The sequence below is a fragment of the Chelmon rostratus genome, chromosome 10 (assembly GCF_017976325.1).
Source record: "Chelmon rostratus isolate fCheRos1 chromosome 10, fCheRos1.pri, whole genome shotgun sequence".
In the NCBI taxonomy this organism is placed as follows: domain Eukaryota; kingdom Metazoa; phylum Chordata; class Actinopteri; order Chaetodontiformes; family Chaetodontidae; genus Chelmon; species Chelmon rostratus.
This window is the reverse complement of record NC_055667.1, coordinates 21,979,526-22,003,729: the sequence shown is the minus strand read 5'-3', so window position 1 is coordinate 22,003,729 and position 24,204 is coordinate 21,979,526. Positions and strand designations below refer to the sequence as shown.

Here is a 24,204-nt window from a genome sequence, read left to right as displayed (position 1 = left end):
TGCAGCACACCGCTGCGGACTTAGACAAATAAACACGTAAAAATGCGTCTGGCACGTGCTGCCAGCAGCCTATAGATCAGGTGACTGACCGCAGGAGTTAAGTGGCGTGAGTTTGTGCAGTCACGAATCTTGTCACATCAGTGTTTTGAGAAGTGGGAAACTAAAAGGCTCGCTGTCATTATTCTGCGAGATGTGCAGCGCTTCAGCACTGTGGACATCATCGATGTGATAAGTACACATGCCCAAGTGATTACCCTGCCCTACTTCTGAAATAAGTTACATGGTCTAGATATCACAATGGGAGCTGAATTTTTAAGTGATGACGAGGGGTAAGCACCCCCACATGTGTTGGTAGCCCACATGGAGTTTAAAGTGCGCTCTGCGGCGCAGTCGCCGTCCACGGTGCGGTGGTCCTGAAGCTGCGGGTCACACACGCTTTTGCCTTAAGCGTGTGATGGACGCACTCGTGTCTTTTAGGGACAATCCATCATCAACGTGTTATCGGCACGTTTCAGAACCTTTCCGCTCCTTCTGGCTAAACACACAGAAACTCACCCGGTGCCACAGAAGCTTGACTTGTTAGAGCATTTGTACGCACAGGCATGGAACAAAGCACACAGGCGTTCACTGTGGATGTCACACTCTGCTGAAGTGTCCTACAATCTCAGCATCATGTGATTTGCCAACTTATTTTCTGCTGCTTTGAAAACACTGCAAATGTCTTTTTGTACGGCCTCTGTCTATGGCCTCACCCCTTCATATCTGTCTGATCTCATTACACCTTACATCCCATTCCCTGCTCTGTTCTCTCAGAGTACAGAGCTCCCAGCCAGTCAGCAGGCTGCAGGGCCTTTTCCTATTGGACCCCTTTCCTCTGGAATAGCCTCCCTGTTGATAACAGACAGTCTGACTCTGTTGAGGCCTTTTACATCTAAACTAAAAACCCAACTTTCAATTAGTGCTCATCCTCTGATACCTCAGGCCTTGTCCCTGTTACCGTTATCCTCACACTCGGCCTCAATTCATCTAATAAATTTAGTATTTATGGTCCATATTTATCCTGCCGATGAGAAATCAGCAAACTGTAAACTTCTCATTATCACTGACTAATTTTAACCTTTTGTTGGTTTTGTTTCTTTTTCCCCACAAGCTGCCAAACTGTGTGTCTCTCTCTTTATCTCTAGTTTTCTTCCCCTTCCGGGAACCTCTCTCTCTCCTCACTGGCCTCATCCAGACGTTTGGATCGAGATCATCGTCCCACAGGAGATTCAGCCTCTCCTCTTCTCCCCCTTGCTCCCTCGTTGGCATGCCATCATGTCTCTCACGCCCTCTGTGTGTTTGTCTGACTCTCGTATGTGTGAGAGTACTGTGCTGCCTCTCCTGTGTTTGTGTGGCCTGTCCTCGTTCCAGGTCTGCATGGTTGAGAGGAGGTCATGTGGCTCAGGTCCTACCTATCTGGTGACACCTGGAGCTCCATACTTGTCCTTTTATTTTAACAATCTACATACTGTATATCAGTATTTTTGCCATTTGTACACATCATGTTTTTTGCTGATCTATTCTCTATACATGGCATCAATTATCCCAAGGGTCTAAGGATGAGGGTATTCTGTACAGACTGCAAAGCCCCTTGAGGCTGATGGTATTTGTGATTCTGGGTTACATAAATAAACTTGACTTCTCTAATAACTGTAGAGACAAGTGATTTATCAGCAGCTGGATGCAACCGAGAAAAGTCAAGCTGAAATCCTGCCAAACTGTGACAGCGAAAATCCCAATGCAATCATGATACTGTCATCCTCAAATAGAAGGGTGCATGAAACAAAACAGCGAGAGATGGCAGGCAAGGGGTTAATATAAGTAAGGTAATAGGATGGGCTGTGTTCTCCCTGAGACAGTCAGCTCCTCCTTAACTGGTTCTGTGAATGGGCCAGTGAGGCAGTAGGGTATGAATGGCGGAGGGATCCACCGGTACTGCCGTGTATGGGAGCCGCCAGCTCTCGATTACTCACTCCCACTCCCTCAAGGGCCGTCTGCAATGCAGCTGTCCTGTGAGCCTGTGCTTCGCCGTGCCCTACTTTATCCTGTCAATGCTCGAGCACTGCAGCAGTGCCTCCCCAGCAGCACGCACACACACACATACACAAACATACGACGACTCACACGCTCATTACATTCTGGTGAACATGTCTTCAGTAGGTCTTCTGACTCACAGGCTTGATTTGAATTTAAACAGAATGGAAATTTGCCAAGCCTGCAGCACCTATTGTTATATGTAGAAGACCTCAAGACTGCTGATCTACAAAAACCTTTTCCGTTTAAGGGAATCACACAAAGCAATCTTGACACAATTTGCAAATACTCATAAAAAACAGCCCAAATTTGCCATTGTGCATTTGCACTGCTGTATACACAATATCTCTCCTATTGGCTGATTGTAACATAGACAAGACGAGACAACAAGGGTTTCTTTCACTGAACTGACCTTAAAATAAAGCTTTAAATTGCAAAGTAAAAGTGAAAATAACTGAACACAACAATGTTAACTCTCACATCAGTTTCTCTTAGTGGAGCTTGGTGGTATGATAGAAATCAATATCACAGCATCAATAAGAATATTTCTCAGATATTTATATATTTAAGAATATAGCAGAGTTACGTAACATCAAATGTGTTATAGTACCATAACAATAACGACAATAATTCAGATTGATATTCATTCATTTCACTGAACTGTGTTCTACTGCAAGCTCAACTCACATTTGTAACAAAAACTTCAATTAAGTTAGCTTTAATTGTTAGCTCTCATTCATTCATTTGGACAAAAGAGTTTTGTAAAACAACAATACTGTATCAGTCATAACAATACAATACCATTAAAAGCTGACAAATAAGAATATTGAATTACTGTCCAGCCCACAAAAGGTGCTTTCCAACAACTCTCCAACAAGCCTCTAAAGGTTCCTACTTACACTTAGTCTCCACACATGCTGTGTCAAGGATATTCCTGTTTTACATTGACATTTGACATTTATTATGTTTTGTCACACACGTTTTATTTCCCACTCATTATCTTCTTCTTATTGTTCTAACTGTATACTCCTGTCCTTCTTAATTGTATATATACAGACTTACACAACCGATCTGCCCTCCCTTGAGGAGACAAACAATAACAAAAATGAAAATAAAAACTTAAGGTGAATATTGTTGCAGATGTTGAGATGTTTAAAAACAGCAATAAACATATGATGCATGAATTAAATTTCATATCTAATAGCACAAAAATATATATAAAATGTTTTTACTAGAAAAGTGAGGTCACAATTGATCTTTTGCTGCATTTAACCTTTGCAGGGAAAGCGAATGCATGCTAGAGAGATGATTTATCATGACGATCCAGCAGATCATTCATCAAAATTAACAAAATGAATAAGGCCACAGGAGATTTGGAGAGCCAGATTGAAATATTAGGAGTAAAATAATGATGTAGTAAGAAAAGAGAGAAAAAAAATGAGAGAGGGCAGATAGAAAGAGTCAGGGGACCACAGCTAACGTCAGACTGAGGGGAGACCTACCATCCAGCGAGAGCCAGTCGTGCTGAGATGATGGCAGTGAAGGAAGAGCGCGGGCCTTGTACTCAAACACCACCGAGTTGGAGATGATCTGGTTACTGACAGCCACCTGTAGCGTCACCAGACCTGTATCATGAGCTGGAGAGGAAGAGGAGGAGGAGGAGGAGAATTCAGTACCATAAAGTATGCACTCATATCATGTCACAATTAGGTGTTCAGATTTATTAGTATCTGACTCAGTTTTTGCAGTGTAAACAAAAAACATGATTTCAGGCTTAAATTACATGACAACATTAGAATTTTAAATGTTATTAACTCACATGATGTAAGACAAGATAAACTTTATTAATCCCCAGCTGGGGAAATTTGGGTGTTACAGTGAGCAGCAATAGAAATAGCAATAGCAAAGGCAATAGAAAATAGAAAATAGAAGAAGTTGACAATATATGTAGATTTTATACAAAACACTATAAAAAATATATTAACAATGGAAATATTGAAAAAAAAATGAAAAATTGCACATGGTTGGTACAGTTAAGTACAGTGTTTGATCTACTGCACAGAGACTCAACCTGCCACATCTCTACTTTATTTGATTAAATGAATTTTTCACTGTTTGATTTGATTCTTACAGCAGCTGTTGATACAGGACTAAACATCAGTTCAGATAAGCTTTGTTCTTTTAGTCCTTTAACATCTAAATGTTGGGAATAATTTTAAAAAAGCATTTGCTTCTCCTAAAAATTGAAGGAATAAGGAATGCACAAAAAATCTTTCTGACGTCTGCATATCGTGAAACTTAAGGCTCATACTTCAAACAAATGAATGAAAGCTAATTATATATGTTATAACTTTTCATTGATAAACACAAAACTAAGTACCATAACCATCACTAGCCCCATCCTGAAATGTGAAGGTTTTTTTTTTTATGATAGTAATTCTCTTCTCTTCTTTGATGTAGGTGTGTGAGCACTGTCCTATCTCACCTGGGCAATAGCAGCGCAGCACCCCTGGTTGGATGAGCGAGGCCGGAACAGAGATCTGGTCAAACAAGCAGCTGTAGTTTGAGCTGGCCTCTTGCCAGGGCCCAGTGATCAGCACCTTAACTCCCCCCTGAAAAAACAGGACAAATGCATAAAACAAACTCATAACCTGCCATGTCAGGTTTAAAGATCCCTGATTACATCATTTGCTGTACTCTGCCATCTAGTGCACAAAGATAAGAATGACACCAAGGAAACTAAAACAACTCCTCATACTGATCTCTGCTGCCATCATGTGGATAACCAACATCATTTCAACTACACTCATAAAATGCTCAACGCTCACTGACATTGCTTAAAATGTGCTGCCCTCCAGAGGTTGTAGGAGGGTATTGCTGCTGACTACATAACTAATAATGACAAGATTGAGAATTACTAGAGGGAGGTGAAAAAGGGGAATTTGATGCACAACATATTAAGAGGTCTACATATAGTTGGTAAAATATTTCAATAGCATATTATTAATATTATAATTGAGGTGGTGCTGGATGCTATTGTTTAGACAGATTTATTCTAAGAAACAACAGCACGCCATTATGCTAATGCATTTCCTCTACTACTACTACTCCCTGAGACTAGTGGTATATTTATCAAATTCAAAAGCCTGGCTACTAAAGGACTTGCAGACCAGGACCCTGCTGAGCCCTCAGCACTAACGCTGAGCTCATCTGGTAATGAAACCACTCTGTCTTGGCTCCACAACAATGGAAAGCGCTTCTCACTGCAGTCATGACTGTAAAAGCTTTTCCAATCTTGACCTAAAAATGAATCCACTTTAATTCTGATAATTATTCTCTTGTGTGTCCTTGACGCCTGTCCTCAGTCACTCCTAGGTTCCGATGATGTTGGTTTTTATAGCAGGACCTGTCAACCCTCCAGTTTTTCATGGGATTCTCCCATATTTTACCGTACTCTCCCGCTGTCCTCCTCTTTAAATATTTCCCTGTAAATCTCCTTTATCTTTACGCTTTCTAAACAAACAAAAACAGGTTGGCGGTAACATCTACGGCAGGCGTAATCGCCTATTTAATGTGTTTACTACGTTCCACTCAGGTAAGGCAGGTGGTCCTACGTGGAACATCAGCTGTAAGAGAAGTCATAAAAACAAGTCATAAAAGAAGGAGAGGAAGAAGAAGAAAAAGATTAAATGGTTGCTGTAGCCTACCTGCCAAAACAGCTTAAAGTTTGTGCAAGTATCTCACCATATGGGACGGGGCTTACCGGTACTTAATGAAGAGCAACATCAATCAAAGTCAATGATGTTAGTGTATCACACAGAGCGAAAAGCGATGTGAGCCAGCAGGACAAATCTGTACTCAAGAAGCTCAATGACTGCATTTATATCTCTGCCATCCTTTCTCATAATCACTCTCTCCTACCAATTGTCTCACTTGTCAGTATTTGCTCTTGAGATCACAAGTGAGGCATAATGTGGAAGCGAGCTGTACACATCCTTCAAGTGATACAGAAATAAACTAAGTGCTGAACTTAGATGCAGGGATGTTCACACTTCCCACCAGGTATCTGATTGTGACCGCCGAGCCGTCGGCACTGACTTCCTGCAGGAGCTAGTTAGCTTAATCCTTGTTGCTCTGATGCTTTAAAGTAAGTGGTTGCTGATTGGTGATTTTACAACTGTGTGCCCCCTTGGACAGTGGGGAGGGTGGTGGGACGGCCCAGAGCGAGGCGACGTGTTGACAGGTACATTTATAGCAGAAAAACAAATTCAAGTCAGTCTTTCCAATTTGTGGATCTCTCCACTAATTTGCGAATGCTGTGTCCTGAATTTATGTACATTTATGTAAGAGCACATTAAAAATGAAGATGAAATTAATCGTGCTTCCCATAATTATGATCATCTAACAAAAAGCTTTGTAAATTATTAATGCACTAACTAAATCACATTTAGTTTCCTCACTAGAGATCTGAGGTTTCATGATAGATAAGGTTGTATTTGCATTTTCACTAAAGAGGGTGCTGCTCTTCACTGCCTAATCTGATTATGTATTCTGTACAACTGTATTCTTTTTAGGGAATATTAACTGTAAGTATAACTATAGATTAAATATATTTTTAATCCAAACAATATAAAGAAGAGGTCACAGTTTGGCTCACAGTAGTGTCTGCAGCTCTTAAGGGCCCAGTATACTTCATCAGAGGTTCCTGTCAGATGGTTGAATAGCTTCAGAAAGACCCTCCCCCAACGTCCAACTCTGCTTCCAGTTTTTAATTTGTTACACTTTCCAAATGAATGCATTGCAGGAGAGGCTGCCTGAAAATGTGCACTGTTTTCCCTGCATCTAAACGGTACCAAGTCTCCCCCCTTTCTATGGCAACTGGCTTTTCACTCTGTTGTTGGTGGTCAGACAACACATCTCAGAAGCTACTTCATATGGAGCTTAAACTGACCTTTAGCCTGCACAGTTCCATAGAGCTCCACCAGTCAGAGCTTAAGTTTATGGCTGTGAGCACACAGTAACCGGCAACCAAGATGAGTTTATTAATATTTACTCTGGAGTCAGAGCTCCTCTCGTCTGGATGAGGAGAGCCGGATAGTAAGAGGACACCAGTACACTTTAGTATAAATGACGTGAATTCAAAATGACCACAGCTGTTCGTAAGCAAAATGCTATTTACACCCCCCTTTAAGCCTGCATAGGGTGAATATTTGATACTGAAATGATTGTAAAGAACTGATTAACCTGTGTGTGCAGCAGCCCATTGTTTTAAATGCCTCTGCATCAGCGAGGCTGCGTGTGTATATTTTAGGGGTTAAAACTTCACTGCCACCAGCCTCATCACTTTTCTCTGTGTCTATTCAAAGGAATAGTTTGGGTTTTTTTTAAAGTGGGTTTCTATGAGTGACTTATGCACAGTCAGTGTGTTGCCTTCATTTTAAGTTTACACTATATTTAGGAATATTTTCATCGCTTTACCTTGCAGAACCTTTGCAGATAGAGGACGAACAGGCCAAAATAGAGAGAGAGTGCAAACTGGAGGAAACTGCAAACTGGAGTATTTCTTCACTGGTTGTTTGGTAAGTTGTTTCATTTATGTGTAGGTATTTAGCACTATATTACCTGAATATATGATGGGTACAGCAGTGTTTTGCAGCAAATGTCTGTCAGACTTATTTGGTGGTGATTTTACAGAATCCACTTCACTGCAAATGCAGACTTGTCTCGATGTTGCACATAGAGTGTTGTTCACAGTTGAGAAAATGTTGTGCCAAAGGAAAGGTGTGATGGTAACTCTGTGAAAATATTCTAATATAGTACACACTTTAACAGTTTTTACGTGGCTAAAACACATTTTGTTGCTGTCCCCGTCCACAGCAGTGCAGTAGTTGCTCAGTGATCCTGCTGCTTCTCCAAACCGGAGGACATACAAATGAAAACATTTTGTTGGATGAGGAGCTCATCTTCCTGATTGAAGAAACAAAACATTGCTTAAACTGTTGAAAATAAAATTTTTACGCTCGGATCACATGGATCAAACGTGGATATTTTTGCTGAAAAAAGAACCAGCAGATCAGTCTCAACATGATCTCCATCACTATTTCATTTTCCAAAAAGGTTTTATATCTCCTACTCCAAGAAGAGACTGACCATGCACAAGGGAAACAACAAAAACTTAAATCTGGCTGCACATCTATCTAAACCACTTTTAAACGAAAAAGGTGAAAGTATGTGAACTTTCCATTAAAAGCACTGAAAAAGTAATGAATGTAATGGATATTTATGAGGACAATTAAGTTATTAACTCACCTCTATTTGCATTTCTGTTCTCAATTGAATCATTCAAATTTGTTTTTATTCAAAATAAGTACTTTAGATAAGTGGTATAACCTGTTTAAAACCTGTTGGATTTGCTCTAGTTCAACATTCAGGATGACTCTTAAATCTGTTGAGTGGAGTTCATGTGACCCTCAGCACTGCTGTGTTAGATATTATATATTATATATAAACAAACAAACAGCTTGTGAAAAAAATAAAAGAGCCCTGTCACTCACCTCAGGATAGGACCACTCAGGTGAGTAGTCAGTGACCATGAAGAGCCGGCCTGTGGCCTGGAGCATCCCCATCCCCTGGGCCACAGCTGCAGAAACCACCTCTGCTACATTCATGTAGGACAACGAGCCTGCCTCTCCTGTGTTTCCCCCTGCTCCTGCTCCTCCACTCAGAGACTGGGGGCTGCAGCAGGGTTGAAGGCAGAGCTCTGAAGGGTTGTAGCCAGAGCCCCTGGCACCTCCATCTTCCTGGCCTTGCTGGGGAGGCCCACCAGCTGTGTTCTGACTATCAGAGCTGTGGGATGTGACTAGCTGGTGAGCATATAGGGCGCCTCCAGCAGACATGGTGGTTCCACTGCCATCCACTGAGATGAAATCATTTATGAGGTCAGAGAACTGGTTACCAAAAGAGATGTCAAAGTGGTCCAGACTGATCTCCATGCCTGTCCCTCCGGCTCCACCATTACTGGCAGCTCCACCTAGGCCTTGGTGGGTTCCCACAGCGTTGTAGAGTCCCTGGACCATGTTTGTGCCCTGGAGGAGAGGCTGCAGCTGCTGTTGCTGCTGCGAGCGGTTGCTGCCATCACTGTTGCTGTTTCCATTATGAATTGCAACCCCTTCTCCTCCGCCTCCAGTTCCTGCTCCGCCACCATCCGAGGGCTGTTGCATGTAGTGCTCTGCACCCCCTCCCTCTCCGTTTCCTGCCCCACAGGCCTGAATGTGGTCTCCTTGCTTGAGCAGATTCTCAGCTCCATTCTCAGTGGCTCCAGCCTGAGCTGAACTCACACTGCCTGGCTGCTCTAGACCCACCACCTCTTCATGCTCAGTGCCCAGCCCAGGAAAAGTCCCCTGGTACTGTAGCAGCTGGAGAGAGCCAGCCTGGCCGGGCCCCTCTGTGGGCGATCCTCCATTACAGTTGGCCCTGTGCTGGGTCTGGTGGGCCTGGTGGTGATGATGGAGGTGGCCGTTGCTGCCAGGGGAGTCAGTCTTCACTACCTGCATCCCCATATAAGCTCCAGAGTCATGAGAGTTGTGCTCCATCAAATGTGTTTTCTGGCCCATGCTGGGCCTCCCCTGCTGAGCCTGGCTGGTCTGAGAGGCATCCTGGAGGAAGAAGTTGGGTGAACGATTCTGATGTTGCATGTGAGGACTGGACATGGCCTGACCATAGCTCACTGCGGTAGCGCTGGAAGTGTAGTCCTGTTTGGCATCAATGGCACTGAAATCCATCTGCTCCAGGGTGGTGCTGGGACTCAGACCCCCACCAGAAGGAAGCAGGGAGCCTGCTGCGGTCAGAGTAAGGCTGCCCTGGCCTGAACCAGCACCAGATGACACAGACACCCCGCTGCCACAGTTTACTACTGCCCCCACCTGGTAGCCACTCTCTTTGGCCAGCTGCTGCTCAAAGGATGTGTCTTCTGTCTTGATATTCTTTACCAAAGCTGAGCTGAAGGTGTAGCCATTGTCTGACATGGTGGGGGAGCGCTGCAGGCTGCCATTGGTGCTATTGTTGCCACCAGAGGAAGACGAAGTTGAGGAAGAGTTGCCCTCTGTCTTCATCGCACTGCCTCCATACGTCTGGCCCTGTTTGGGGTTGTTCAGGAAGCAGTCAGGGTCAAAGTTCATATTGGTCTCTGGGATCTTGATGGTTCCAGAGTCCAGACTGCTGGAGAGCACCAGTTCCTCAGACACCCCAGCCGTAGACAGCATGGACAGACTGTCTCCTGCCGCGGGAGTGCCAGGTTCCCCTACTCCTCCGCTGGGGAAGGCAAATTTGTGACGATCAGAGGTCACAGACAGCACCAAGCCCTGTGAGGTGGCATCTGCAGCCATCAGGTGACTGTTGGGACCCCCAGTGGGAGACATGCTGTAGACAGGGTCTCCAGTGACTTCAGACATAAAGACACTCTGGGACAGGCCAGACATGACAGAAGCCACGTGGCTCATCCCTGTCACCACAGGGCTGTCAGCTATGTCTGGATCGCTGTTGAGGCCGCTGCTGATGGAGACGGGGGAGTTCTGCGTGGTGTCAGGGACCTCAACCTGGTTGGTGGATGACACCTCCGTGCTGTTCTGGTGCAGCAGGACAGGCTTGTGGACTTTGCCATTGCGTTTCTCCCTGGCACCGCCGCCTCCGCCTCCTCCCCCGGAGCCTTTGCCTCCGCCATGGGCGCTATGCTCGGTCTTCCCCTCCGACACATCGTTGTTTTGCACCTCAGAGTGAGCGCTGCTGTAGCCCCCTGAGCGGGGATCCACCTTCGGGGAGATGATGCGGTGTTTGGCGCTGTTGCATTTGTGGTGCACGCTGCTCCCTGCACCTATATAAGGACAAACAGAAGAAAAGAGGTTGGGGATTTGAATGGAATAATTAACAATAATAACAATGGGGCAACACTACTGTTCAAGGAGCAGGGACAGAGACGGATGATCTGTTTTTGTACTTATTGTTTCTGAAAGATGATTTTCTCCTGGGGACGTTAATACTAACCCTTCTTTTTAGTATATTGTACAGTGAGTGAAGTGCATGGGAAGCTTTGCATGGCTTGTTACCTTAATTCATCAGAAATAAGAATGCATCTGGGGGTTATCCAGAGTAATTTGTTTTAGAAATTAGTAAACCACTGCTCTACATTCTTTTTCTGAGTGACAGCCTCGAGTGAAATCACACAGCTGAACATATTGATTGATTTGCATAGCATTCGAGAACAGCTGGGCTATTTCAGATATGGCTCTGACACAGTTATCAGTAAAGAAAGATAACAAACCAATAACCCCGAAACTCAATTTCACTGTAAATCAATACCAATAGACCTCAACCACCTTCTCGGATCTACCACATAACACACAGTATTTTATGGCCTTTTTGTTTCGCTTGCTGAATTTTCCAGTTCTCTCCTGAGAACGACCTCCATCCCACCCACTAGCCCTTACCCAGGGTGCCTGTGCAGAGGCAGTTGTGAGTCCGGGGAGGTGGCTTAGTTTGGTGGCTGTCCAGAATCTGTTGCACTAGCTGCTCCACTGAGAAGCCAGAGCTGCTGTTCCCATTGCTGCAAGTCCACTTGATGCCATGAACTGCCGGGAGAGAGGAGGAGACAGAGATGTCAGCCAGCCCAACAGACCACCAGCCACGCCAACCCCCCGCCCCACCCTCTGCTCTCTATCTGCCAATACACCTCATGCTGCTCACTGGACACCTCTATAAATGTCAAAGTTACCATGGTACAATAGAGAAATGAATATTTTTGTTTTTTCCTGAGGCTAAACAAACATCCCGCTGACTGCCCTCAGGTAAAATGTCATAGTAGTTTCATTTAGAATTTGAGTGGCAACACCTTTAGCTCTGCTTAAGTACCACGCTCTCTATCCTGTCTTCCCCTTCATATTGAAATAATTCTACATTCCTGAATAGTTGACTTCCTCTAGCCTCCCTTCACTGTAAAGTCAAGCCTTTTGGACCGCCCTGCTCATTCCCTGTTGCGCCTCTTTCCCTCCCATGAGTTAGTGTACCCCTCTGTGAGTGCTCATGAAGGTGATAGCAAGCCCAGTCCTTTCACCCTCCACCCTAAGCCCGACCTATGACTCTGTCCTGACAGGGAAAGCCTCTGGGGAGGGATGTCACCAAGCTGCCACTGCTGAATCTGGCCGCTGCAGCAAGGAAAAGAGAGAGGCTTTCTCTTGTAAAGCTCCACTCCCTGCCTCGGTCACATCTTGCTAGCAACTCTTAATACTTTTCATCGCTCCACTTGCCAACCAGCCACCACTTTTGATGAGACAGATAGTGGTTTTAGTGGCTGTAAGGTGGTAGTAGACACCACTGAGTGCTGCAGTGCTCAGGCACTCAACCGGGAAAAAAGGTAATATTTCAGAAGTGAAGCATATTTAGACTATCAAACAAAATCAAGCCTGCTTTAATTCAAGTTCCCTACACTTCAGTACCTCCTTTGGTTAAATATGCAAGAGGGAGATATATAAAGAGAGTAAGGTTTAGTTTGCAAAACAGCAAGAATTTGCTTAGTGCATGTCTGTTTGCATATGAGATAAAAGGAGATGCAAACAGGAAAAGAGGGTGAGCGTAATGCAGATTAAAGGCTGAGCTAGTTAAAGTGAAGTGAAAAAAGATAGAAAACATGATTGGATGACTGTGATAAGGATCTAACTTGAAAGCGTTGAGATCCTTTGGCAGATTACAGGCTGGTCACCAGCAGGTGTCAGTAAAGCTGCTGTGATCACGCTGAGATCACACGCTGCACAGACAACTCACTGTGGCAGGTTATGGAAACATAAACAGGATTCATCTTTATCTATAATAAAGTCAGATTTATTTAGCCATTAATCCAGAGTGACTGAGCTGCAAAAAGGATTGTACACCAAATGTGTCAGGAAAGTTTAATCTAATGCCATTATAATTACTGAACAAATAATCCTATCTGTCTGGAGAACCCATTAGACACTGTGGCTTGAGTCACCATTCACCTCCTGACAGCGTGCAATGCAACAGCACGAATTAGATGATGCTAGTAGTTCTGACACAGAGATGGGGGGCCATGGGCATACTAAAAATGCTGTCATGAATCCCCTTCTGTGACAAAGCCAGCAGGGAGGCTGCAGGACAGAAGTGCATCCGTTCTGCTGATCTGATTCAGAGAGGGTGACAGAGCAAGAGTGAGAGCCTAATACAGCAGCTTACATCCACCATGTAGTGCCATCCCTATTTGTCCAAACAATCTTGTCTCCCCTCCGCCCTGATCCCTCATGCCAGAATTGCCACAGCCCTCCTCATATAGACGGGCGTCACCCCCGGAGGCTCTGGGTTGTTGACGTACAGTTACCACCGTGTCTGCCTGTCTGCTCTTCTCACTGAGGGTTATGTTCCAAAGCAGACATGACAGGAGCAGTGCCACTAGGTTTAATCCCAGTGGCAGCAACAGCACAGGCACCAAACAGCAACCCAGTCACATCATCATCCTGATGACTGCATCCTGTCATGAGCAGCATCACACAGCCCTAATGACAAACACAGTTGATCTGTCGGACACACGCATATCCCATCTGGTTGCCTCTGCACCATTGGGCACTATATGGGACAGTGGATTGCAGCAGTTTACATGATGGCCAGCCCTGTCTGTCTTGCCTTGGTCTGTTCTTCTCTGCCCCTGTCTGTCTAGCCTGAAGACAGGCCTTCTGTCTGTCTGAGTGTTTGTTAAAGCCGCTCATGCGCTATCTGTCAGCAGGCTAGGGGCATAGCTGGAAAGAGTGCTGCGTGTTTATAGCATTAGACCAAAAGAGTGAATCAAGCTGGCTGCCTTGTCTATGGAACTGTAGCGTGACTGAGTAGTGATGCCACTCTCATACCCCCCCTCCCCATCCCCTCCGCTTCTTCTCTTTCTCATCAAACACCGCAGGGCGTTAAGGAGGAAGAGGTCAGACAAGGCCATGTTTCACAGGGCTTATATTTGAACTGGTGTGTGAGCATCCATGCATGTGAAAGTTTTTGCGACTGAGAGCACGAGCGTGCGTGTGTTTTTGTCATGGGGAGACAGAATAAGCTCAACTGATCCATGAAATCCAGACTCTTCCTTTGTTGTTTTTTTGTATCATTAGAGGTGTCAAATGGTTTGCGCACTGAAATATCGTGAAGAGAATAACAAAAGGGAAGCGCAAGATGAAAGAGGGCAATTATATTGCAAAAAGTTGACAATGTTCTGGAAACATAACTATTTGACATTAAACTTAGGGTTTGTGTGCTGACAAAAACCCGCTTGTGAAAAAGGTGCCATCATCATTATATAAGAAGAACATAGAGCCGCACATAGCGTATATGACCAGTGTCAAACATACTATACTGCTCACTCCTGCATTTCTGCACTCAACATTTAAACTACAAAGTTTGATGGTTTTGCACATTCCTGATAATAGGAGAAAGTAAATGTGTCCAGCTAATTTATCTGTACAACCTCTGAGGAAACAAGGAAGTTCTGCTATATATAAAAATGATCCATAGCACTGCATGCATATTATAACATCCATATGCACAGAGAAAAACATATCCACTAATAAATGCAAGTTTTCTTCAATATAGGTCAGTCTGGGAGAAAATGCAATATATGTTAAGTGCTAATGTAAAATTTAGGATTAAATAATGCATGGATAATATAGCATGACTTCATCGCAAGTCCTGTCTCCATATATTTCGATGGGTGTCGCTATTTCCTGTGACCACTAGATGGCAATGTTGCTCCATCACTGAGCTTGTGTTGATGCTGGCAGGTCCAGGAGAAAGAGAGAGGGATAGAGAGTAAAAGAAAGATAGAAAGCAAAGACAGAAAGCAGGAGACGGATTTTTTGCTCTTTATGTAGCCCCCTCATGTAGCCTGGCAGCTAGAAGGCATCTCACACTCACCCTCTTTGTCCCAACAACTCCCAAAGTTAATGACTTTACGCATTACTGCAAATGGTGCTTGGTTTTTACATTAAGCCACAGACGTAATGAATACAGTAGGCCGTTGTTGTTCAGTGGCAGTCCTGAGGTAAGGCTTTATGTTAAAATATGTCCTAAAAGTGATTGCAAGCAGAGCAGTGAGGTGGGTAACAATATGGCCAAGGCCTCGGTGATGATAGTCTTGACTGCCTTGTCAGTATGCAGCATGTGTGTGCTTGTAAAGCTGCTGACACGTTCCTCTTTACCTGGCCACATCACCAATAATTGGCCATCGGGATATCAGTCACAGCCCTGCCGGCCCCTGCCAGACGCGCCCGAATCACAGTCTGGTTGTTAAAGGTATCTTAACAGCTCTCTGAAAGATTTTCAATGCCCCACAAGGTCCCCATTTGGCTATTATCATCATCAGACAAACCCTGACTTTTTCCAAAACATTGCCTCAATCTTTGGGCAGGTCTGGAGACTCATAAAAACACACAGTGCACCTGACAGAGCATTAGTAAAGCTGATAACAACAAGGATCAATCCAGTGAGGGGGGAGGGAGACAGAGAGTCAGAGAAGGGGTGGAGGGGGGATTTCTGGTGAGTCAGACATTCTTGCTCCCACGCACTAACATGAATCAATAACCAGCTTTCTGCCCTCCTCTGCCTTGCCTTCGTTCTTGGGCCAGAGAGGAGGCGCACTCTCAGCCTGGCCAGAGTGGTGCCAGAGGTCCAGGGGAAGAGCTGAACTTTGACCCATAGCTAGCAGACGGCTCCAGGAAGAGCACACACTCATATAGCAGTGTAGGAACACTGGCTGAAGATGCTCTCTGACTGAGGTGCTGAGGGCACTTAATGTACCAGCTATCAGCTAATAGGACAAGACATTAAATCCTCAGACAAAAACAACCGCCACTACGTTTAGTCTTTCCATGCAAGTAGACATGTAAAGGCTATTAAGGCGTTTTTAGAGGCGACAGCAACTGTTTATATCTGTGAATAAAAGCTGAGAGTGGTGGTAAGACTTCATGAAAGCATAGCCCTGAATGGGATTTTTCAAGTACTCACACATGGGCTTGAGCTGGCCGATCAGCTCCTCCTTGGTCCATTTGGCCCACTCCTTCTTGTCTGTATTGATGGAGCACAGGATCGGACCGCATGGTTTCCCACAATCCTCAATGGCTGGAACATTCAAATAGTGGACGAGCACGATATCAGGGTTCTGTGGGGAGCAGAGGGAGGGGCTGGTTAGATGAAATGACACCAAGGATAGTCGGCCCAAGAGCACAGTTTCTTAAGGATACAAACAGCGAGGAGTAGTAGTGACACACAGATACTGTGGCTCAGCTGTGAGGGCTTTTATGTAGAACATGCCAGCTGGTTGGTGAGAAGTAAAACGTTGCTGAACTAGAAACAATGGATGGTGCACACACACACACACACACACACACACACACACACACACACACACACACACACACTAGAGACCAAGAACAGAAGAGTAAATGCACAACCCAGAACACAACCAGGGAGCAGAACAAATCTGGGATCAGAAATCTACAATAATCTCACTCATTACGTGGCTGTATCTGTATCTCCAAATGTGTGCGTGCTTGGACGTGCATGCCAGCGTGCACGCTCATTTATGTGTGTATTTGTATGTGCATATGTGTGATAATTACAATGTGTGCTCATGTAACACGCTTATGGCATTTTGTCAAGTCCTCCCACATGGTGAGTTGATGCCCTCAATTAACTCCGCCTGTATTTACCAAGTCAAAACTCAACAATTTGCCGCCTGCAAATTGTTAGTGGGTTACCTCTGCAAATTCCCTAAATTGACAGCTTATGAATAATAGGTAGCGTTTAAAGGAATGTTGTGCTGGTGTGAGTAACATCAATTCGCTTCTGTAATCATGAAAAGCTTTGATTACTGAGCATGGCAAAGACTCACACAAGGAATGTCCCCGTTTCAGTCTTTATGGCTTCCAATTTATTATAAACATCCGACTGAGCCCACACAAACTTAACTCACAATGCAGCACATCCCAACACTGATGCGTAGGATGCAAATAAAAGCTGCACTGATTATAACTGACCTGGATGCAGCCAAATGAAAGCAGGTATACAGCCATCAGATGCACACAAGTCGAGGGACGCACACGAAAACCCACTCGCATGTTTGCATGCAGTCGCAACTAAACAAGACGCAAGAATCGACAAACCAACAAAGACCTTGATAGAGAAAAATGTCATGACAACACGCGTGTGTGACTGCAGTTTGAAGCTTCATCAGTACTAAGTGGCAAATAAATCACGGCACAGCTACTGTAGGTCTGTGCTCCCTCTCAGTGTGTATCATTAATCCACGACTACACCCCCTCCTCACCCTCTCTCCTGCTCCCCTTTCATCAGACAGGGGTGGGGTTGGGGCCACACAGATGCAAAGAAACAATCACGTCCTTGAAACAAAAAAAACAACATCCCAAATGTATCAACAGCTATCACTGTCTGGTCAGTCACAGCTCCAGCAGTGGAACAGCAACAAGTCATATGTAAAACAGCTTTGGGAGGACAGATGACCTCCCTCCATCACTTCCAGCCGGCGCTGGAGCTGGACATGGCGGTATGTTATCTCCTCGCTTTCCTTGTCCCCTGTCATTGGTATGGACACTACGCGACGACTGCTGCCCTGTGTGGATGGAAATGGCACAGGGTGGTGTGTGATGCCCCCAGATGGCACCACCAGCTGTGTCAATAACGAAGAGATGCTCTCAATCTTTACTTGGAATGAGAGCGTCAAACGTAGACAGCTTCATTCAATTATGAGCATACATAAACGTATGTGGATGCATGGGCGTGGGTGGCAGTGAATGTGCATGGACGCACGGCTCATGCATGGGGCGGCGCAAACACACAAGCGCAGACACACACACAAACAGACTGAGCAAGGACAAAGTCATTAGAATACTATAATAGGCACATATATAGTCACAAGACACACAAAGGTTAGCTGTGCACGATCATATACATGAACACACGCGCTCTCCTCCTTCCGACACCCACACTCTCAGCCGTTTCCTACCTTTTCACACATAGTCACGCAAGTTTGCACGCGCACACATTTGCACTAAACACAAAGGAAGAGATCATGTGGCGGCCTTACATCCAAACACAAGTAATCTGTGTCACTGTGCTTTACTGCTAGGGATCCGCTATCAGTCTTTCCATCTCTTTGCCCAAGTCTCGTTTTCCCTCTTCCTCTCTCCTCACTTTACAACATATTTAACAGTTCTCTCTCTCACAACTCCGGCCCACCTCCACTCTGAGAGGAAAACAACACAATGAAAATGTAAGGCATAACATAAATCTATCAGGATGGTAATTTAATTTAATTTCCTGCTGGCTGCTTTCTTTTTCCACAGTGTAATATCGGGAGCTGGTTCTCCAGGAGTAGGGGGAAAAAGGCTGAGGGGGAACTTTTTGCCTGGATACCATTTTCCAGACAAAATGAGATCTCATTAACTTATTGATTAATTGTGTAATGTAGTCTTTTGGTTGTTTTTTCACTTGTTTCCCATGCGGGTCTCAGGGCAGCTTTCCAGCCTCACTTCCGCAGTGAGGAGAAGGCAAGACTGGGATACAGCTGTAGGAGCCTGTGATGTGCATGCGGTTAAGGATGTGAAGTTGTTCGTATCTCTATGTTTGTATGCTGCTATGTGTCTGTGTGAGCTTGAGCCTATAAATTCCTACATGTCAGCATGTTGGCCATACTTGCACATGTGTGGCGACCATTCGCATGTTAAGGCATCTTTAAGCATGTACATATCTTGTATGCGTAAAATGTAACGCGTCCCCAGCCGGCATTTTGATGTTGCTGTGTTGCGTTAATGTTTTCTGCGCCTCCCTGGAACAGATGGATAGATGTTGAGATAATTACTAGCAGAGTCTTGGGGAGTCAGCCATGGGGGCGGAAGGCCTGCTGAGTGGGTGGTGGAGCGCCTTCCTGCCCCTCCCTTTTACCGCTCTCTCGCTCACAAACGCACGCGAATACATCAGCATACAAAGGCCTGCATGCACATAAAGAAGAACACACAGTCATGTGCACGCACACAACCACAGTCCAAGATGCCAGTGCACGAGACGAACACAAAAAAGTTGGTGCGCCAACCCTTTGCACACACACGCATACGCGATATGCAGGACATCGCCATCGCAACCGGAGGATAAAGGTGCTGTTGTAGCCAGGCAACAGGTTTCTCTGGCACCCACGCACTTAGAGGCAGCCAGTGCTCCTACGATCTCTCAGTGACTGCCTACCTCATCCTGAAGTCATACACCCTGTTCTACTCCAAAAGACAAGGAGGGAGAGAAAGATTTGCTAATGGAGCTGAGGACGCGGACGGAGTTAGATGTCGGTGGAGACAGATACAATGACCTTCTACTCGGTGCCGAATGTGAGACAGCGAATGTGCACGTTGAGCCGCAGGTGAGATATAACTAACTGAGACTTCACTACAAAGCACTACAACTACAGGTGGAATCTGGTATCGGTGGTCAAGTAATGTGTCCGCTGGTCTCATTAAGTCTGTGTGACCCTACCACAAATCTGGCACCCTCTTGGAACACCTCCATGTACCCGCTACTGCAGCAGCCCAACATAGCTCATTAAGAGACAGAGAGCAAGGGAGAGAGACAGAGTTCCAGATAGAGATACATGGAAAGACAGTGAGATGGAGACAGAAAGAAGAATGAGAGTAACAGCTCTTATATTGTCAGGCAGGCAGCCCTGCTCCATGGTTGTACTCTACCATAGCAGGCCTCGCTTTCACAACCCGTGCACAGGAGCGATAAAAACACCATTAACATGAAAGGATCTTAATTGAGAGGGGATGCTTCATGCAACGTGGATGAGCCTGGGAGTGCGGGGGGAAACCGTGTTCCTCTCTGATAAAATAACCCACACCGAGGAATGGGGGCTTCAAAGCCTGTCACACTGAAGGAGAGAGCAGAGCAGAGCAGACAGGGGCGCAGGTATGGGAAAAGCCCCCCTTTTCCACTTTTACTCTGAGGAAGGAATGTGGAAAACAAACAAAGGAGGAGAGAAATGAGACAGTTCTTCATGAGAGAATTGAACTAGCGGGCTACAGGGATATCCATTGCAACACAAAATATCATGAAAGCAGGAGCAGTCAATTGTTTTGTCACAAACATTCAGCAACAAGGTATAAATACAGAGGGGAAGTGCATGTGTTGCTGTATTTGTGATTGTGGATGTATCTGTGCCTTTATGTTTTTGCGTCTGCCTACATTAAATCATAAATAGCGTTTGAATGAGTGTCTGGAGGCAGATTTCTGTATGTTGGCTGGCCTACGCACATCAGTATGCATGCAGAATGAGCGCAATGAGCTGAGAGTGTGAGTCTGAGTGCGTCTGCTATTTTGACTGCATATTCATGCTGTCTGTGCTTGCAATGACTATTAGAATTGGTGGTGTGCATCTTTGCGTGTGTCTGTGGGGCTTCACGTGCAAAAAGGAACACCCTTGTGGTATATGCATGTGTTTCATGTCGTGCGCTGTGGTCCACTGAACGGGTGCGCGGGGTTATTAAAGCCCTGCTCTCTCGGCTGTGTGAGGGCAGTTGCCCTGGCAGTGGCATGGTGATGGATGGCATGGGGTGCCAGTCATTAGGCAGCCTCCTGGCCTCTGGCACTGAGGTTGCACTCTTAAACACCGACCTCCCCCGCCTGTCCCCAAACACCACTGCTCATTTCAAGGTCAGCTGCCTCTGTGGTGCTGTAAGTTCACCTCCACAAGGCACAAGACTTCTTCCTTTTGTTTGGAACCTTTATCGCTCACTGCCAACGGGTGTGTTTTGGAATGTGGGGGTGGCTGGCTGGTGCCATGCCTCGTGCAGACACACAGAAGCGCAGACACACATGCAGTGCATGAACACACACACGGACACACATGCAAGTGCATACACACACCGAGGTAAACAAAATCTCACGTCAAACCCTCCCAAAAAGGCAGCAAACAGCCTGAAGCTCCTGTCTAGGTAGCAGAGCAATCCCCTATCTGAACTTGTTTTCCCCCCTCTCTCTCCGGGTCCTCTATGACAAACTCTTTGTTTAAATGTTCCCAGTTTAGAATACAGACACCCTAATTGGGGTGTCTGGAGTCAACGCTCAACTTAACTGCTACAGTTCACCCTCTACTGCACCCGGCTCTCCACCAACTACAACACTGCTTGAGTGCCAAGCTAAAATGCTGCCCGGGGTGGGTACCAATCCAGGGGTAAGAGCCAGTTTACAGAGGGTTTCTTAATATGAATTGCCTCGACTGCCTCCGTCCAAGGTCTGTGAGAGAGATGGCAGAGCAGGAGGCACAGCAGGAGATCCTGATTTAGGGAAGATTCATAGTCCACCTCTTTACCTCCACTACCTAGTGTACTGGCTGGGAGATATGAAAGGCAGAACTTGGAACTTTTGAGGAACAGGAAGAGGCCAGCATGTTTGAGCGTGTTTCAGAGGAAGCCAGGGGCTGAGGCCTGTGATGTTTAATTCAGTAGCACATAATCACTCCGATGGAGTTGAGAGCGGGGCTTTAAATAACTCAGCTTAGAGGGGCAGAACTACTTCACTCTGGGTGGGGGAATGCAAGTCTGTGTGTATACGTGTGTGCGTGCGTGCGCGCGTTGGTGCACTTGTGTGTGTAATTGTGCATATGTGAGTGCATTTCTACACGTCTGTGAGTGAATATGCACGAGAGTGCTCCTCTATTTTTGTGTGTGGCTCCTCCCTGCTTTGAAATATTTTATTTGTGCAGTGCACCACAGTAAAAGGTGGAGTGTGTTTGTTGCTGTGCCAAGCATCTGCATGCATTACAATAAAAGTGCAAAAGGCCAGTATTCCGAGCCTGAATATGGAGGAGCATTCTGGATGCCAAGCAGGCAGGCAGTAAGTCAGGCGGTAAGCCGGGCAGTGAGGCATTGAAGCCCCTTTAGCCGCCACAACTCAACTCACAGTTTACAGCCTACTTATTCTTCCTAAGGCCCTTGCAGAGCACACTACCCTCTCCATTAGTTGTAGTGGTCCCAAGTGAGAGGCCACGCTGCCCAGGGGCAAGCTGAGAAAAGGCCATCAGGAGCCCATCCGGCTGCCATAATGGCCTTGGCTGAGCCCATGGCACTGATCCTAATATTCAGTGGCCATCCAGGTGACACCGAGCCACACTGGAATAAAAGGAGGGAGAGGAAGTTACTGAGCGCTCCCTGACACAGGGAGGATTTAACCGTGTGCTCTCTCTCTCATGGTTCTTTTCTTTTGTTCCCGCCTCAAAATAACCTCTCAACCTCTGGCTTTCTCTGAGTCTTTTCCACTTGCTTGCTCTCTCATTGTCATCTCTTCCTCCTAGGGCATAGTGCAATTCATTTGGAGGAGGAAAACACAGCTAATGCCATCTCTCTCTACTCCCTCTCTTATGCTCTCGCTCCCTTTCATATCGGTGCTGAGTCTGATTTGTTTGTGTGCGTCGTCTTTCTCCCCGTGCCAGTCGACAAGGCGTGCTATTTATGTGCCTCTGCCCGTGTCTGTGAGCGAATCAGGACTTCACAGGGGCAGCCGGGGGAGAAAGATGTGCTGGTGCATTTCTAAACAGGGAGTCACAAGCAGGACTGATGTGTGTCCAGCAGCAAGACAGTCCAACCTGGCGACTATCTTCTTCTGCAATGGCCCACTGAACAACAATAGATAACACCGGTTTTCAGCATCAACAACAACAACTGTTGAGGTTGTAACAGAAAACAGACCCAGTCAAGCGCAAACTAGTCGAGCATAAATTCACATATATGCACATACAGATATGTACTCGCACTACACGCACATCAAGAGACTGACACACAGTGACAACAGCAATGGCCACAGGACTGCTGAGCCTGTGTGCTCTGTCAAGCATGGTGAGGGGCTCATTATTATTACTGGGCTGGATACTGGAGCAGCCCCAGAGCTCAGCTTGGCAAGACCTCTCTCTGGAGACACACACACTGGCCTCCACACACACACACACAACACACATACACAACCATACAAATGGGTAATCAAACGTCTGCCCCTGGGAAAAAAAATGCTCAAATGGTTTCCTAGCAACCAATGGTGTGTATTGGGTCCACATGAAAAATGAAAAATAAAGACAGTGTGTGAGTGTGTGTGTGTGTGAGAGAGAGAGAATAAAAGAATGAGGTTGAGATTAACAGTGCATATTAAAGAGAGATAGAGGGGTTTATGGGGTGAAGTACAGAGTGGTCAGAGATAAGAAGTCGTGAATGGGATATGAAAAGGTAATGAAGGGAGAAAGAGAAAAGGCGCCATCAGAAGTCTGCCAATCTGATCGACAAACACAAGCATTTCCCCAGCCTCTCTACAGGGGCAGTGTTGACTGTGAGTTGATCCGTGGAGCAGGTCCACAGACAGTTAAGGTCATGGGAATGTGTTACCAAATCACAGCTCACAGAGAGATCATCATGAGAATAAATCAGTATCTTAAACACTGTTAGAAATATGTAGCAGCACTGCAGGGGAGGGGATTATTCAAGAACCAAAGCATAGGCTTTAGAAAACGTCCTAAAACGCAGTGCTGTGTACCACACCAGGTTCAAATGCAAAACACAGGGGGTTGCGCTATATCAAAGGCACACAATCAGGTGAGAGTAGTGGTTTGTAAAATTGCTGCAGAGCACTGTACAAAGAGGTGTAGCTGAATCTCTGGGGCTCTAAACTGTTTTTTGATCATTGCTTAACATTGTAACTAAAACACAGCAAGTCCCCTTTAAAAGTGATCCAACAAAAGGACAGAGTTACATTTTATTTGTTTATCTGCGTGCGAGTGGGTGAAATGCGAGGAGCAAAGCAGCGTGTAATAGTGTGCGCGTGTGTTTCCATAAGATACTAGTGTGTGTGTGAGCATGTTTGGTACATCTGTCTGTAAAAATTTTGTGTGTGAGGTAGTGAGAAGCATGCTATCTCCATCCAGCAGCTGCCACAAAGAGGCTTCCCAAAACAAGCGCAGGGCCATGACAGAGACAGAGCGACCGCAGCCTTCTGGTGGTGTAATAGGAAATTAATTGAGACCATCAATATGGTATTAATCATTAAAGCACA

The 24,204-nt window shown here is 45.5% G+C and overlaps 1 protein-coding gene across 1 annotated transcript in view; it reads right to left on the bottom strand.

Annotated features, from left to right (window-relative positions):
• The window catches only part of camta1a (calmodulin binding transcription activator 1a), a 272,264-nt gene that overhangs the window by 18,942 nt on the left and 229,118 nt on the right, over positions 1–24,204 (bottom strand). The window contains exons 7-11 of the mRNA XM_041945876.1: positions 16,114–16,267; positions 11,556–11,696; positions 8,628–10,942; positions 4,559–4,685; positions 3,576–3,710 (exon numbers count right to left, since the gene is read on the bottom strand). Coding sequence (XP_041801810.1) covers positions 3,576–3,710; positions 4,559–4,685; positions 8,628–10,942; positions 11,556–11,696; positions 16,114–16,267 — 2,872 coding nt within the window. The remainder of the gene's footprint in view (positions 1–3,575; positions 3,711–4,558; positions 4,686–8,627; positions 10,943–11,555; positions 11,697–16,113; positions 16,268–24,204) is intronic.